The 15,775-nt window shown below is 46.0% G+C and overlaps 5 protein-coding genes across 5 annotated transcripts; 3 read left to right on the top strand and 2 right to left on the bottom strand.

Moving 5' to 3' along the window:
- Positions 1–1,114: 1,114 nt before the first annotated feature.
- Positions 1,115–2,613, bottom strand: CTAM01_02688 (protein kinase domain-containing protein; the record flags this gene model as incomplete). Its single annotated transcript, XM_060518726.1, has 5 exons — positions 1,115–1,287; positions 1,360–1,525; positions 1,591–1,932; positions 1,996–2,305; positions 2,354–2,613. 5 exons carry the CDS (start codon positions 2,611–2,613, stop codon positions 1,115–1,117), a joined length of 1,251 nt encoding a protein of 416 aa, XP_060386529.1.
- A 725-nt stretch (positions 2,614–3,338) lies between these two features.
- Positions 3,339–3,608, top strand: CTAM01_02687 (uncharacterized protein; the record flags this gene model as incomplete). Its single annotated transcript, XM_060518725.1, has 2 exons — positions 3,339–3,488; positions 3,549–3,608. 2 exons carry the CDS (start codon positions 3,339–3,341, stop codon positions 3,606–3,608), a joined length of 210 nt encoding a protein of 69 aa, XP_060386528.1.
- A 3,142-nt stretch (positions 3,609–6,750) lies between these two features.
- CTAM01_02686 (uncharacterized protein) lies at positions 6,751–8,076 on the bottom strand (the record flags this gene model as incomplete). Its single annotated transcript, XM_060518724.1, has 3 exons — positions 6,751–7,428; positions 7,479–7,993; positions 8,046–8,076. The coding sequence occupies 3 exons, from the start codon at positions 8,074–8,076 to the stop codon at positions 6,751–6,753; spliced, it is 1,224 nt and encodes a 407-aa protein (XP_060386527.1).
- Positions 8,077–8,445: 369 nt separating this feature from the next.
- Positions 8,446–8,808, top strand: CTAM01_02685 (uncharacterized protein; the record flags this gene model as incomplete). Its single annotated transcript, XM_060518723.1, has 1 exon — positions 8,446–8,808. The coding sequence occupies one exon, from the start codon at positions 8,446–8,448 to the stop codon at positions 8,806–8,808; it is 363 nt and encodes a 120-aa protein (XP_060386526.1).
- A 4,658-nt stretch (positions 8,809–13,466) lies between these two features.
- Positions 13,467–14,329, top strand: CTAM01_02684 (uncharacterized protein; the record flags this gene model as incomplete). The annotated part of the gene is made up of 2 exons (XM_060518722.1): positions 13,467–13,535; positions 13,934–14,329. The coding sequence occupies 2 exons, from the start codon at positions 13,467–13,469 to the stop codon at positions 14,327–14,329; spliced, it is 465 nt and encodes a 154-aa protein (XP_060386525.1).
- Positions 14,330–15,775: the final 1,446 nt, after the last annotated feature.

The following is a 15,775-nucleotide window of genomic DNA, read 5'->3' as shown; positions in this document are numbered from 1 at the left end:
TAAAAACTGCTATGATAAATCTCTTTATAAATTTAATAAAGCTTATTACTAGCCTATGCTATGCGCTATATTTATTAGTGTTACTAAGTATACTTTGCTTCCCTATAACTCCGATAGACTCCGTAGTTATTAAGTAAGCTCTTTCCCGTTTGCCTAGCCGCGTCTTAAAATATATCCGTATATAGGTAATAATATAGCTAGATTATATTTTTAAATAGTATAGTGCTAGATGCTTATTATAGTAAGAATTTCCTGAGTAGTATCGTAAGACTGTGTTAAAACTTAGCTATGCCTTAGTAATATAAGGCTCGTAAAAGAGGTTATTGTGGATTATTTTAGTAGGTGCTTAAAATGTTAGGTTAATTACGCTTTACTAGCCGTAGTTATAACCGGTGGATAATATTGAGTATAAAGTACTATATAGCTAAGATTAGACTAAATAGTGTAAAAAGAGATTATTAGTAAATAGTGTATCGATTTTGGGGATATACTTACTTAGCGATAATAGTACTTTATCCTACTAATAATAACTAAGCTAATAAAGATATGGTTATAATATTATTTATTTTTAGCTTCCTGCTATAGAAATTAAATTTAGGCTTCGTCTTAGTAAATAGGAATTATTCTATATATAGATATATGTAGAGCTCTTTATTAATAGAATATATACTAAGACCTATTGAGTATATTTATCGATAACCTCTATAGTAAAAACTGTAGTTATTATTGCCGTTTGTAAATATTAAATTATATAATATAGGTCTAATCCCTGAACATAGTATAAAAGTAACTTCTAACTTTAGCTATAGTAGTTATTAAGAAGGTATTATTGGGGTATTATTATGTACCCTGTTAGTAAACGGATCTACAAATATCTGTGTATAGAATAAATCCTATCTGCCAAGACGAAGCCCAAATTTGATTTCTATATACTGTACTGTACGTGCAAAACGCATGTCCTCTTCAAGTTGCCCCTGAATATTACGTCATTGACCTCTGGTTTTGCTTCACCTAAGCCGTACGTAAAAGGGGACCAAACCAAGCCTAACTAACAGTTTCTCATGGTCTAACCTGAAGATGAATCACCATGGACTACTCGCTCGTCAGTCCCAATCTAGTCTGTCAACCATGGATCTTGCAGAAGTTGCCTCGCCGTAGGCCGAGCGATTGGATCCCACGTCAGAGCTCTTCGAATGAATTGTAGAAACTTGAGATTGTTCTCAAGTTTGCTCTCCATTCCCTCGAGGGTTTTCTCTTTCGGTATAGGCACAAACTGGCTCCAGTTTCCTGAAACACAATGGTTAGACTTCCTCTGCCAAGGATTCGCAACCGAATTATAAAATATTTTGCTAAACAAACCTTGTGCATCCCAGTACTCGAGCGCTCGATTGCGATGCTGGTTGAGGAGCTCGACAGGCGGTGAGCCCAGTGCCGCAATGAGCTCAGCGAAGTGAACGCCGTCTGAGAAACTACCATCCTCTTTGCGAGCGCTGAATAATGTCCTTCCCTCAAGGAGATCCCACGCCTGAAACAGAGAAGGAGTGGTTAAGGAAGCTGTCAGTGGAAGAGTGTTATGATTTGAATACATACTGTAAGTCCTACACTCCAGATATCGACTGGATAGCCCCATTGGATCTGCAAGAGCGTCTCTGGGGCCCGGTACATGATTGGCATGATGTCGCCAGCGTGGGGACCAGAGCCGAGTCTGGCTTCCCCAAAATCGGCAAGCAGTAGCGGCCCGGCCTTTGGCTTCATCAGTCGAGAGAGGTAGATAGTTCGACCTTCAAGTTGCTTGCGAGAAACGGGACTCGAGAGCTCATTTTCCTCCAGTTTTTGGAAGAGAGCGTCGTCATTTGCCCCGAGGAGCAGGTTGCCGGGATGAATATCTGGTCTCGTCTCAGCTACGATGTCTGGTTGCCTGACATGCTTGTTCTGCAAACGCATGGGAAGAATGATATTAGGGAGCACACACGTACCAGTATGTACGGACTGTACCTCGGTATGCAGGAAGTCAAGCGCCTTGAGAAGCTCCTTGATGGTTCCCTTCACGAATCCCTCGCTAAATCCACGGCCGTCCATAAACACTATACCCATATCACGAATGCTCATTTGAGAAACCTGAAGAGCGAGCGCGGCATGCTTGCCATAAGGGCCGAATACTTCAAAAGAAGAGAGTAGCTTTCTGACATTTTTTGCACCCGGGTGCCGGCTTGGGAGATACTTGTCTAAGTGCTCGTAAAATGGCAGCTCGCGATGCTGGGCTGAATTGTGAATGTAGATTTTAAGAGCCACATATTGATGATGTCTATCCTAAACGATTAGCAAAATACCACGTCACGACTGACATACTCACTGAAGGTCACGCGCAAGCCAAATGGTGGAGGATGAGCCATAGCCAAGTTTCGCCACAGTTTGAAATCGGTCGTCGAAGACTTCTCCAAGTCGAACAGGATAGAAGTGTTCTGATATGTACTCTGGCAGGGTTTCCTCTTCGACAAGCTGGTCCTGCCCGATGACATCGAATCCTGCTGCTGGGAGCGCCTGGGGTGCTGACCACGAACGTGGGGATGACGGCCTGAATTTGGCAGCGAGGGAGCTAATTGCCGAAGCCATTGTCTTCTGAGCCTTAAGAGGAAAGCAAAACTTGTAGGGAGCCAGCGAAACAGATTGGCGAAGTTGTCGGCAGGTGACTCGGTAGAGCGCCATGACAGCCGCTCTCGAGCATATACGTGATGGGTTTATTGATGGGTGGGTTTGGCAATGGAAACCTCGTGGCACATAACGTTATGTCCGGATATTCCTCGGAGACTGAAATCCCCCCCAACATGGTTGTGGCCAATTACGCACTAGAGATCGGCGCGCACCTCAAGGTCACATGGCTCTCCACTCTGTCGCGGCGCTTAGACGAACAGAGTCGACGAGGTTGCACTTAGTCATTCATTCAAAATCTTTCTGCTCTTGCTCTGAGTAAGCTACGTTGTATGCAACCCAGGGGCTCTAAGCGCCTGGTTATGAGCTCGATACTATTTTTGGAGATAACTGGAGAGAAGCTCTCTTCGGCTGCTCGATTGGAAGCGACCAGATCCTCAAGCGGCTTGTTGTATGTTTCATTGGTTATCTCCGGATGGGACAATAGTTTCACTTGCCGCCCAACCACGCTCTGACCACTTCATTTTTACAATTTAGATAGCCGCTCACTCAAAATCAGGCTGGGTGGCCATGTACGCGGGCGAGAAGTTAATAGGAATCATAAATAGTTCCCGAAATCTTCTTGAAATCCTTGAGGACCGGGTACTATGTCTCTCGTTTTCCAAGTTCACTATCTACACAACTTCGAAATGTCGGTTCGAGGATTTACTACTACGGCCCGAAAACTGTTGGAGCTTGTGGGGAAAGTTTCTTTGCAAGATGTCACAAAGGTAAACGAGACGAGCGGAGCGAATTGGGCGGAAAACGTACAGATTGTCGCGAGCGCAATTGAGAATCAGGTCAGTAGGATGGTCCACACATCCAGGGCTAAGTGACTAAGCCTCTCTTGAAGCGCACAGATGTGGTCTCTTACGAAATCCAGTGAGTTTCATTTCCTCCCCTCCTTTGCACCTTACTGATGCTTAAGAGGGGTGCAAAGGCTCACAAATCGAACAAAGACCCCAACGAGACCCAAGACGTCATTACGCTAGCATTCTACAGTGCTAGAGGAACCAGAATTGGAAGTGCCCATGCCCGCGAGGACGGGACTTACACCTTCAAGTCCAGTCGCGCAGGTCGCTAAAAACCGCTTGCTACGCAGTATTGGGGGACGGAATGCTTTGTAGTGGACTTGTACATACAGCAGGACGCAAATCATGTCACGGAATCGCGTGCCAGAGTAGTGTCAAGGGTATCACGAGTCATGGCAAAGCCATGATCCAATTTCTTACGGCGACGCGCCGCTCACATGACGCGACCTCTATTTCCTCTTCTTCGCGTTCCGTCTTGTCAGACTACGCCAGCACATTCGCTACGGTAATTATTTTGCCTGGGCGACCTGATCTATGCTTAACCAGAGGTATGAGTAAGGTTAGCAAGCGTATCCATATACAAGGGGATCGTACACTCATTATAGATATGGTGTTTCTTTCCATAGTTATTCATTCGCCATACTCATTAATACACACCAAATGACCACTGCCTGTCTGACTGCTGCTCAATAGTTATAAGCCCGGTGGACTCATAAGGCCTGTATGGACCCTGAATAATAACTACCGCGGTCGAAATATCAATGCTATCAAGGCTTGGTGAGGCAGACGCACCACAAGAAATCTTAACGGTCCTCTCCTGAAGCGGAGAAGATCTCAGCGTATGAGGACTCCCGAGATCACCTCATCCGAATCAAGCGTTCCAACACCACATGTTGGATCCAGACGTATGAGGCCTACCTCACAAGGGTCAGGCTTGGGTGCGAAGAGGTGAGCATTACACACTAACAAATGACCTTACTCACCACCTTGAAGACAGCCTACCCAGGCCGCTGCTCCGTTGGCTAGAGAAACTACCAAGGAAGCAGTCGACAACGTTGCCACAGAAGATGAAGTCTTAGGCATTATCATTCTTCACCAGTCCAGAGCCTGGCTTGCAGCTGGCTATGGTGAAGACCACACCAAAGAAGGATGAGCTTACGCGACTTGTCCCTAGCCATGGGTACCCAATAGGATGATCCGCAGGCCTGCATGGGCGTCCTTCCTGCGAGGAAGCAGGTCTTGCTTGCTCGAGAGAGTCCCCTCGTTAGAAAATACGCCTTGCCAATTACTACATGGGAGGTTTGGTTATCTGTCTGTGGAGATAATGCTATGAAGTACTGAGCATATTTCACGAATACATCGCCCTCGTGCGGGCGATCCCGAGCCCCGACCCCAGGTCGTTGCCGCTCTGAGAGTTGCAATCAGCTGGAAGAATGGTTCGGAATTTGACAGGCATGGTCCCCATTCTAAGCACAATACGCTTGAAGTTGACCAGCCAGATCGTCGTTGCTGTTCTTCGGCTTTCAAACCCATTCGCGGTCTTATTGCAGCATTATAACGGTGATATATTTGTGGCATTCGAGGATATCGTGAAGGGGGCGTCGTTCCATATGGTAAGCGCTTGACCACTAACAGTCGCACCTTTGTGTCCGCATATTCCTGGATCAACGAGACTGGTTGGATGAGCGGTCGATACTGGGCTCGTCTCGTAATAATACTGGAGTACACCACTCGCTCGACTCGGTCGCCTCTTTTTGTTGAAGTGCCTATCATGTAAGGGGTTTATGACGTCTCCTGCTCTGTTTCTAGCAGGCGGGTTTTACTCAAGCTGAGCAAAGAGCTTTTTGCGTTTCGCATTGTCATCTCATGCTATCAGGCTGCAGACGAGAAGTGTCAAAATTACTCTACATAGCGTAAGCGCGTACATGACTTCGCAGCATTGCTGCCTAGGACCGAAACGGAAGCCAATACATGATACTTTGGGCCTGCTTTGGGTCAGAATCGCTACCTGACCAAGTGTATGGGCCGTGGTTGTATGTTGGTCACATTGCATTTAGCCTCTCAGTATGGGCCAGGGCGCAAGGATCAACGCGCCAGTCAACCAAGGAGTGCAAAGCCATGCCGTGCCGTAATGGACTCTGGATCGCGCCATGCTTGCATGAACCAAGGGGGGGGGGTTACCGGCCTGGTCAACCAAATATCATTGGGCACAACTTCTCGGTGCATCACATCCTGGCATAGTGGCTGTTGTTCTCGGGGGACTTCCAGCTGTTGGTTATGTGTAGAACGGCGGTGGCATGCGGAGCAGCTGGCCAGGATTAACTTGTGTTGGTGCGAACAAGCCGACGTCATCTCCAGGAACAAGCATCGGAGAACAATGACGCTGGGATCTCCACGTCGCCCGGCGTCAAGGCAAGCTCACCTGAGCAGGGGGTTTGTCTGCTTTGGTTAATGCGCTCTCAGCAAAGATCGACCCGAAGCGCGAGCGACAGTCGATCGATTGATGATTGGAGGAGGGCTATTGAGGAGAGGCGACGGCTTGGCTTTCCAGGCAGGGAAGGAGTAACACAACAGGCGTAATTGTCGCAAAGGGTCTCCAACTCTGCTACAGAGAGCATGGGCTCAAGTCGCGCGTTCCTAAAATGTGGCTGTGACACGCAGGGCTCCGCAGCTTAGCTCCCTTGGGGTTAATCTGATGCGTGACACGTCATGGCAACTTTGACGAAGGCTATGTCACCCTTGATTCGAGGCGTATCGATACCTGGTCATGACCATGTATGCACGCCTGTACAACGACTTGCGGAGCGCGGAGGGCGGGCGTGGCCACACTTGCTGGTTATGAGTCAACTTGTATCCAACGGCTGTATAGACAGGTCAGGTGCAACGTGACCAACTGACAGGAGGTTGGTCTGAATTATCAGCTAAACGCTGCTCAAGGAGGACCACGATTGCATTTTAGGCCAAGGAAATCTCGACTAGAAGTCTGCCGATAAGCGAGCTATTCACAATGTAAGTGAGACTCAGTCATATTCAAGTTGATTTTGTGAAAGCTGACTCGCTGCGACTTTTGTCGAAATCAATATCCAGGCCCACGATTAATTTTGACCTACCTGCGCTAACTGATCGGCGGACAAGCTTGTCAGCCATCATACTCTATACTCTCTGTGTTCCTTTTTGAAGAACAATCTCCAATGTACTTGTCGCGCTATCTGACCGCTCCACATCGCCCTGGATGCAGAGTTAACAACTTCTATGTAAACTCATCAATCATTTTAGAGTACCACCCAACCTTCCCTATCTGGTACAGCCTCATCGCGGTCACCAGCTGCTGTCTTTTCCGATCCTTCAGCGCGTCAGATAAAAAGTAGCCTGTTCCCCTGCTATCCTCGACTTCTTTCACAGCCGTCACATAGCTTTGCTGGTCTGCAAGCTGCTGTTTTAGGTCATCGGTGACGGGATCGCCTTGTTCGTTGTAGTTCCACGGTACATCGATCGCTGGTGGAACCATTGAGAGAGTTAAGGGAAAATCTGCAAACATCTCCCATGGCCCAGCGAAAGACGCCTCCCAGTCAATCAAACCTAGGACACGATACTCATCGTCAACAATGATATTGTTATGGCCAAAGTCGCCGTGGCAAAGAGGGAATGGGCCGTGGTCGCGAGCTGAAAGTTTACTAGCAAGGTTGCTGATGGATTTTGGAAAGGACGAGACGGAGGGGATGATCTCGTCAGCATATTGACCAGACGCTGTGCGTAGTTTTTCATCCGTCATGCCGAATGTGGCCTTGGCCGCCCATGCTTTGAAAAATTCGGTCGCTGTGTTGAAAGGACCACCAAGACCCGGAACTGGGCCTTGCCGATATGTGCCGTCCCCGTTTCTCGAAACAATTGCCCCAATCATAGGGAGTTGTACCGCAGCTAATTGGACCTGTGTTTTATCAGTTAAGCATGTCCTTAGAGCGTGATTCGGTGACTTACATGCATCTGCGCGAGACGGCGTATGAATTCTTGCTTATACCTCGGCGGTATCTTCATGCCCAGGTCCATTCCCACGTTCCCTGGCAGACAGTCCATCAACATGAATGGAGCCTTGACGTCACAGTCCCGTCTAGCCTCAACAGCGTGGACTTCAGGGATCGGTATGCTGGTCTTTTGTCGCACAAGGGAAATGGTGTTGTATTCGCAGTGTTCAACGGCATCTGCCGACTCATCCGGATTTTCGAAGGCATCTGAGGTGCCAATAGGAGGCATTCGCAGTCGTGCCACCCATCGTACGCCATCGTCAAACTGGATGATTCGGACCATATGGTTGTAGCCAAGGCCAATATCACGAAGGAGCTGGCAGCTGGACCCATTCCTTCTCCTGGCGGCGTAATGTAGGAGTGAGTTCCAATCCACAGAGGCCGAAAATAGCTCAGCTCGCGAACGAATAGGTCCCTCTTGTAAGGAATCATGATACGACCACCGATATCCCGAAAAGGCTTCGTACCTCTCTAGAAAAGGTCAGCAAGAATGAAATCGAACATAACGTTGGAGTTTACGTACGAGGCGTGGTATCAGACGAGCTCCTCGCCATGGCGTTGCTTTCCTTTGCGTATCGTGATACGGTGGTGACTCGTCAATGTAATGCTTGCGGAGGAGAAGAAAAAAAGCTAATGCAGTAGAAGGAAACGGAAAGTAAGGTTGACATCAGGTTAAGTCTCCAGAAAGGGGGGCTGAATTTGACTAGAACCCGGCAGCATCTGGAAGGGCCAGCCCCGGTTTGCCCCAACCATGCCAAAGGCCCGTGCAGTAGCGGCAGGCAGTAAGCCGCCCCGCGCCTTCAGACCATTACCGCGTATGCCAGTTGCAATTTCCGGGTGGCCAATATATGCATCTGCAGCCGCTACGCCAAGTATCACTATCCGATTCTCCGCCGTAAAAACATGGACCAACCGCTTCCAGCATGCTTTGCAGTAACAAATGCAATGTTAGGAGGAGGAGGACGACGACGACGAGGTTGTCCGTAAGCCGCAAACCACTCTGGCGCCGTTCAGCACTTGCCTTGAATGAGCCATACCCGCCGCATTGTAATTTGCCATCCCTCTTTCCATCTATTCATTCGGTTTACATTCTTGCTCAACCCGGCCCATTACAATCATCCTCGCTGTATAAGAACCCCTCGATTTACCCTTGCCTCCTGCACCGAAACCTTCACGCTCAACAATCACATCGGAGTCGCACAAGTTTGAAGCTTTTCAGCCAATTTATTGCATGTACTGTTATAAAACCCTTGACCCAGACATTTACATTTGCTAACCACCGATGAATAGCATTACCCTCTCACGTCCACTTGAGATTCCATCAACATGGCTGTACACCCAAAACCTGACCTCGTTGATTTCGGAGGAAGCCTTTATACTACCTGCTGCAAATTGGGATGCAACAAGGAAGTGAAGCGCGGAGAGAAGTGTACATGCGGCCAACAAAATTGATTCGGGTCGCCGGACTTTTCAGGGCTAGCAACAACGAGCGTCTCACCAAGTGTCACGATGGCTGCGTACATTCTTAGCACTCTGCAACAGTATCGTCACCTGCCATATCACGTGGCATGTCACTCATTACTCGTTCAACCTCTCTATGAATAGCATCACTCTTTCGCTATGTCACTTTCATAGAATCAAGCCTTTCTAGATTCTATTCTTATCTGTCCTGCTGTGTGCTCTAACCGTGACACCAAAAATAACTAAGGTAATCTACAAAGTAGGGATGGCTGAGAATTCTTAGCTGTCATAGAGAGGGCATTCCTGGGATGGTGATTCCATGATTAAGGTGCAATTGAGGAAAAGTCCTCCTTTCGAAGCTTGTCACACACGCAGACCATCGTTGAAAGATATGTAGGTGTCTTGACGATCCACTTGCCGCTGCGGAGCAGTCGAGGCCAGGTTTTTGTATTTTCTACGCCGTGGAGACCTCGCACTATTCAGGCTTAGCGTCTGATCATAGCCCCATAGCTCCGTAGTGGTAGATAGGAAATCCCCACCTCGATCATCCACACTATCACATTGACAGGGAGAGACGGCTGGTCGTTTAATTGGTCGTCAATCGTCCTGTTTCACGTGAAGCAGTCGGTAGGTTGGCCCTCGTCTAGAGAAGATGGCGTGATTCGGGGCGGTTTCAATCGGCAACCAGGTCTCTACGCCTGAAGGGAGCCGCCAGGTACTGGAGGGGCGTGCCTGGAGCCCAGTCCGACAGGTCTGGGTCCCAGCCTACAGGGATTGCTAACAAGCAACACCATCCCCGTCGCATGGTCAAGGTCGCAGAGTTGTGGAGATCTTTGTTTTTCCATAAATTTTCGTTTTCTACGTCAACCTACTTGGTCCTTAGGGGTATATTTAGACTCCCTACCAGGTAGTGTTGGTCTGAACAGGGCAAAGCAGTGAATCTCACTGGCCAAATTTCTGTTCGACGTGCACAAGAATCTCGAAAGTAATACTGCTGATGTAATCGCGAGAAGCATGGGCGAAGATATCTAACAAGGGGGTTAAACTTTGGCCTAATACCGTAGTACGCACATATCGTACGCTAGCAGTTAATGCGACTGACTTCTTCAGTACTAACTAAACACTTCTCGAATAAGAGGTTTTCCTTATAACGTAATTATTATAACGACTTATCGATTCGCCCTTTGGAACTGCGCATTGTATTTGTCGTATATACTTATACACATCTTATTATTATAGTAGCTTTGCTTATAAGCTTGTTATAAAAACAGAGGGGTTGCGAACCCACTTAGGTAGGCTTTGGCTTAGAAAGACTTTAGAGAAATAACGTTATATCTCTATTCTAGAGCTATAAAATAATTATTACGGATAACTTAAATAAGTTATCCTACGGTTAGTTACTTTAAACTTAGGAATCATAACGCCTAAGTGTTTTAGCCTTTTTAGTTCTAAGTAACTATCCTTTTATATTAGTTAAAGCGCTCGATAGCGAGCCCCTATTTATAAAAAGAAATAATAGAATATTAGCGGGGCTGAATTATAACTCCGGTACGATATTTATAAACTTAATTACTAACTACCGTATACTAGCGTTATTTTTATCTTAGGTCTTTATATTAGGTATCTCCTTTTTTAAATATTCGAAAATAGTATAAAATAGTTTCTAAATTACCTCTATATTAGTAAGTCCGAACTTAATTTTTTTATTAACGCGGCTAGGTCGTATTAGAGCGTTATCTAAGTACTTAATATAGTTCGTTATTATAATAAAAACACGGCTATTTTATAAAGTTATGCTATTAAAAATATTAAGTAATCTAAATAATAAAAGAGGTTTATAAGGTTTTGGTAAGCTTTGTGATATATCTATGCTTAAATTAGATTTATTGTTATTGGTATTGCGAGCTCGTATTATGCTAACTACGTTAACGTCCTTAAGTAAAACGACGTAGCGTTAGAAAAAGTCGGTAAATAAAGTACTAAGCTGTATATTATTAATATTGGTAAGACTAACGATATAAATATTAAGACCGAAGTAGCCGGTAATAGATATACTAAAGCTCGACTTCCCGGTTCCTAAGCGACTATATAATAAGTAGCCTCTTTAATATAGTATCCCGCAATTAGTATACTAAGTACAAGAGTTAGGGTTAAAAAAGGTACGAATATCGTCTAGGAGCGTTTACTTTAACTCTTCCTTTATAATAACGGTTTAGATCGGCCTAATTTATTAAGTTATAGTTCTTTTCTAGCTATTATTATAATATTCGAAAATTAAAGTCTTATTTTTTAAAATCTTTAAGTATTCGAGACAGCACTTACTTATAAAGTTTCGTAAGACTTAAAAAGAACCGCTAACATAAGAAATAGTTATTATCTTATAAAGAAATAACGCTACCTTATTTTACGTATATTATAAAAAAAATAGATATCCTTTATACTAAAAATATAATCGTTCTCTTTACGAGGTAAATCGGAGGGGCTTCTTAGTCATCGTATCATAATCTAAATAAAGTAGGGCTCGTCCTTACCTATTATTAACGCTAATAAGAGATAAACGGGCTATTTTAGTAAAGTTTTAAGAAGAGACTTAGTATTTGAGCATATTATATATCTTATTAGGATCGTGGACGTCGGTTCTAAATACTAAGGGATATTAATACTATACTAAAGTATTAGAAATAAGGGACTACTAACTTAAATAAGTATTTACGAAGCTTCTTACGGTATTATATATAAACTTACTACTAATAATAAGTAGTCTATAGATATATAACGTTATAGTAAAGCTATTTAAAGTGCCGTTAAGAAGCTAGTTTAGCGCTACTATAGTACTAGTAGAGCTAGGGAAGAAGATATTTATTATAGAGACCTAAGTAGCACTTGGATAGTATATAGTATCGATTTTTAAAGTGTTGAATAAAATCTAGGTAGTGATTAATAAACTAAGGGTAATAATAGTTTAGGATTAACTTATTAACCGATTTTAAAGAGTAATATAGTAAAAATAAGAGTAGTGTATAGAGTTATAAATTAAAGAGTACTATTATAAGGGCGCTTATTAGTAGAACTGGGTAAACGGCCGGTCTTATATATTTTAAGCTCTGCCTTAAGAACCTATGATATACCTCACTTCGAATTAGCTGTAGGCCTAATTATAGGATTTGATGCAGCGTGCTGCCGTTGGGTCTGGCTATAGTATATTGAAGGAGGCATTATGCAAGAGCTGGCACGACCATGACTTGTGTTCGCCTGGTCGTTGATTCCCTCCCCCCCCCCCCCAACAGGAAGCACAATTGGTAGCCATAGCTTGTTCATTCGTCACTTATCTTGGGCACGTTAGGAGTATGTGTATCGATGATGCTATGGCCGCCGTCCTGGTCGACGCAACCTTGGCCCATTCTCACCATTGACACGCCTGTCTATGCTAACGCGTTCGAGGATTCATGGTGTCTAATTCAGGTCTATCTGAGAGAAGAGGGGGGTTCGGTCTAGACCTCGTATGTGACGCCTCATGCCACTCTGTATTTCTAGAGCGGTACGTTTCTATCGCCTCCCTGCGAGCGTACCAATCAATGAATGGATGAATGGACGAATGGATGAATGATGAAACTGAACGGATCTTGTTGAATTTTCGAGGTTTCCGTCATAGGTGTTGGAGAAGTGAGGGTCTTGAATTGATGGAAGCGCGCGAAAATGGATACTGTAGATGCTTCAACCATCTGCGTGGCTGCGAGAATGGAGCGCAAAACACCATGCTAGATTTTGAGTGGGGAGACATGAGGGCTCCACCATGCACGAATAGGCTAAAGAATGAGCTGTGGAATGAAGGACGAATGCATACATGATGCATACATGAATGCATTTATGGGTAGATGGATGGATGCATAGATGCCTGAAAAGGCATCAAGGCGTAGCTGTCAGAATGAATAGATGGATATATACATGTGGGCTAGGTGGAGGGGTAGTGCCTCGGGCCTATGTATATCCGTCACAAAACCTATAGGTTTTGGGAATGATCAGGTGTCAACGCGGGGTGAGCAAACCCAACCCATACTACTTGCTTTCCGAGAAAATCCTGGGTAAGCTTGCGCCCTCTCTCGAGTTTCGGAGGATAGTTCTCACCATGTCCTTTCATACTTTATCTAACTACTCTCCACGACATAGTTTCCTCGAGGTTCCCCTTCTGGCCTCTATCACCATCCAACGCAAGACTGGACGCGAGAAACGTAAGACCTGCGACAAAACCACGACACCTCCTTGACGATCGATGGAATGAATAAAATTCGCATGAGGACTTCCTCAATCAGACAGCTTGTTAAAAGGTGTCAGAAAGCTGTAGGGCACCCTCTGGAGAGCAGAATGACAATCGCTGACTGGCTTGAAGACTGGGAAAAGGTGTTCTGGTCCCGAGGAATGGCCGGAGTTGCGGGACCTGGACATGCGCGAACCAAGTGCGGATATCGTTGCTCTGCTAGTCAACATGCATATCGAACCTGGAGAACAGAAAGCCGTGTACATTCACGACTCCAATGACGATCAGGTCGCTATGGTAGGTAGTGGCGACTACGAAGGGTATTCCGTCATAATACCGTGGCAGACTGGGCTGAAGTACGTTTGTTACGGGTCATGTAAGATAGCCGAGGTAAAGGTAATCGAGGATACTTCTACATGAGCTGTTTCTTACTCTTTGTCAATCTCCAAGCAGCTTTTCCCGAAATCCTGAACGTGATGAATGAGGACGTTCCTTCATGCACAGGGATAGTCAACGTGCCTTCACCTGAAAACATATGATCTGAAAGTAGACGGATGCCTTCCATCGCAGTCAACCCATACACTTTTCCATCGAGCCGAACTGGACCAGGGACATTAGAACCGCTAGCTAGAGGTCTTTTGTAGTGTCATACCTTCTTGAGTTCGTGCTGGTTCCGCAGATCTGACAGGAGCTAGAAGGGGAAATCTTCCTTCGTTATCACTATCAAAGCTTTCGTCGCTGACCTCGCTATCGTCGCTTTCGCCGCTTCTGCTGCGTTCTGCCTCGCCGTCTCGACTCCTGATTCCAGTGTCGCCGCTGGCTTGCTGACTGATGTCAACTTCGCGGCCCGTGGCTGCGGCTGCACCAACCTTGGGCCCTTGAAGCTGCCGATACTTTTCAGTGGCCAGTCGAGTAGAATCACTCCTATGTTGAATCGAAACATTGTGATGACGCCAATTGTCCTCAGTTCGTGCACCCGAACGAAGTTGATGACTTTCGTCGAACGCGTTGTCGAGGCATTCCTCGCGGAACTGAGGAATATTACCTTGATCTTCGCCTTGCTGGAATTGCGTGACTATCCTTCCAGATGACAATAGGTCTTTGTAGTCTCCATCTAATCTGGCTCTTTTATGCCTACTCCCAGGATCGTTTACGAGCTGTTGTGTACTCGGATGGGTTGTGGACAGACGGCGTTTCTGAGGGAATGTGTGATCGGGGTTTTTTTCTGATTGCTCTTTCGCGAGATGCTTTTGAACGACCGCCTGGGCTTTTGCCGTGAAAGCTAAGGAGATGTCGTCTTTTCTAGGCCATTCTGCCAAAGCTGCACTTAACTCTCGTCGCTCGGTGCAGAGTGCTGTTATGGAGGACGTAAATAAATATAGGTAGTAAGCTGGGTTACTAAGCTCTTGTCGTATGGTGGAGAGGTACTTCTGAGCTAACTTGTGTTGACTTCTTGTAGGTTGAGTAGCGGTTGGATGGTATGGTGGGTTACGAAGTAAAATGGCTGTTCGTGTTAGTCTCTTGCTTAAGTTGTCATCGGATAGTCCGTGCGCAAACTCGTCCAAAAAAGTTGCGAGATTGTTGATATGTCTAGCCATGCTACGGGCCCTAAATCGGCTACTAGTGAGTGATAGATGAAGGAATGAATAAAGATTGGGTGTGAATGGATGGGTGCATGGGACATGAATGAATATATGAGGGGGAAGACCGCTCTTAGCTTCCATCAACCCAATTCACATTTCGCTAGAGGTAAGCCGGATCAAATCGAACTCACGAATCAGAGTTCTCCCTAAGACCCCCGAAGGCCCTGATTCGTTGATTGGCTCACAACAGACCTTCTGGCACCTGAATCACACCAGAAGCGACGTACACCCTGCCGGTCTTAGGGCCTGGCCGGGCACATGCATGGCGCGACATACAGCATCTATTCATTCATCTTACATCCACTCGCGTCTCATTCATCTATTCGTTTCCTGCTTTCCCTTCGCCTGCCAGGATGGCGTCAAGGTGGCAGACCAAAAGTGGGACCCCTCAATTGCGGAGCAGTTCAGGCGCCTTGTATCTGACACAGGGGCAACACGAATCATGGCTTCGCCTCGACCTCTTTTCCCACGGCAACGTGCTACACAGCACAGCGCCATCTTTCTTTCCTTTCCCTCATGTTGCGCCTGATATCTGGACCTGACCTCAATGTTGACCAGAAACTAGGTATAGCTTTGCAGCTGCTTTATTGAATCAATTGCGGGTGGCCGCACAGATGGTCATGGATGATCAATGGCGGACGCATTGGCTCGTGATTTCAATATGAGCGGATGAAGTAAGATGACTTTTCCAGAAATGTCATTATCTTCGCCCAGGCCGCGATTCCATTGGCCTGACCGATCTCTAGCTGCAAGACAAAACTTGGTTAACAATACGAGGCGCAACGCATAATCAGTAGAAGTCGCCGCCAGGGATAGAGAAACCATGCAAGAGACTTACGACCTGCAGTGTCATTAGAACACAATGAGAGAGTCGTAGGAAACCAGATATCGATC

This window comes from Colletotrichum tamarilloi (genome assembly GCF_030869305.1).
Source record: "Colletotrichum tamarilloi strain Tom-12 chromosome Unknown Scaffold_6.1, whole genome shotgun sequence".
NCBI classification, from domain to species: Eukaryota; Fungi; Ascomycota; class Sordariomycetes; order Glomerellales; family Glomerellaceae; genus Colletotrichum; species Colletotrichum tamarilloi.
This window is presented reverse-complemented; position numbering and strand designations above follow the sequence as displayed.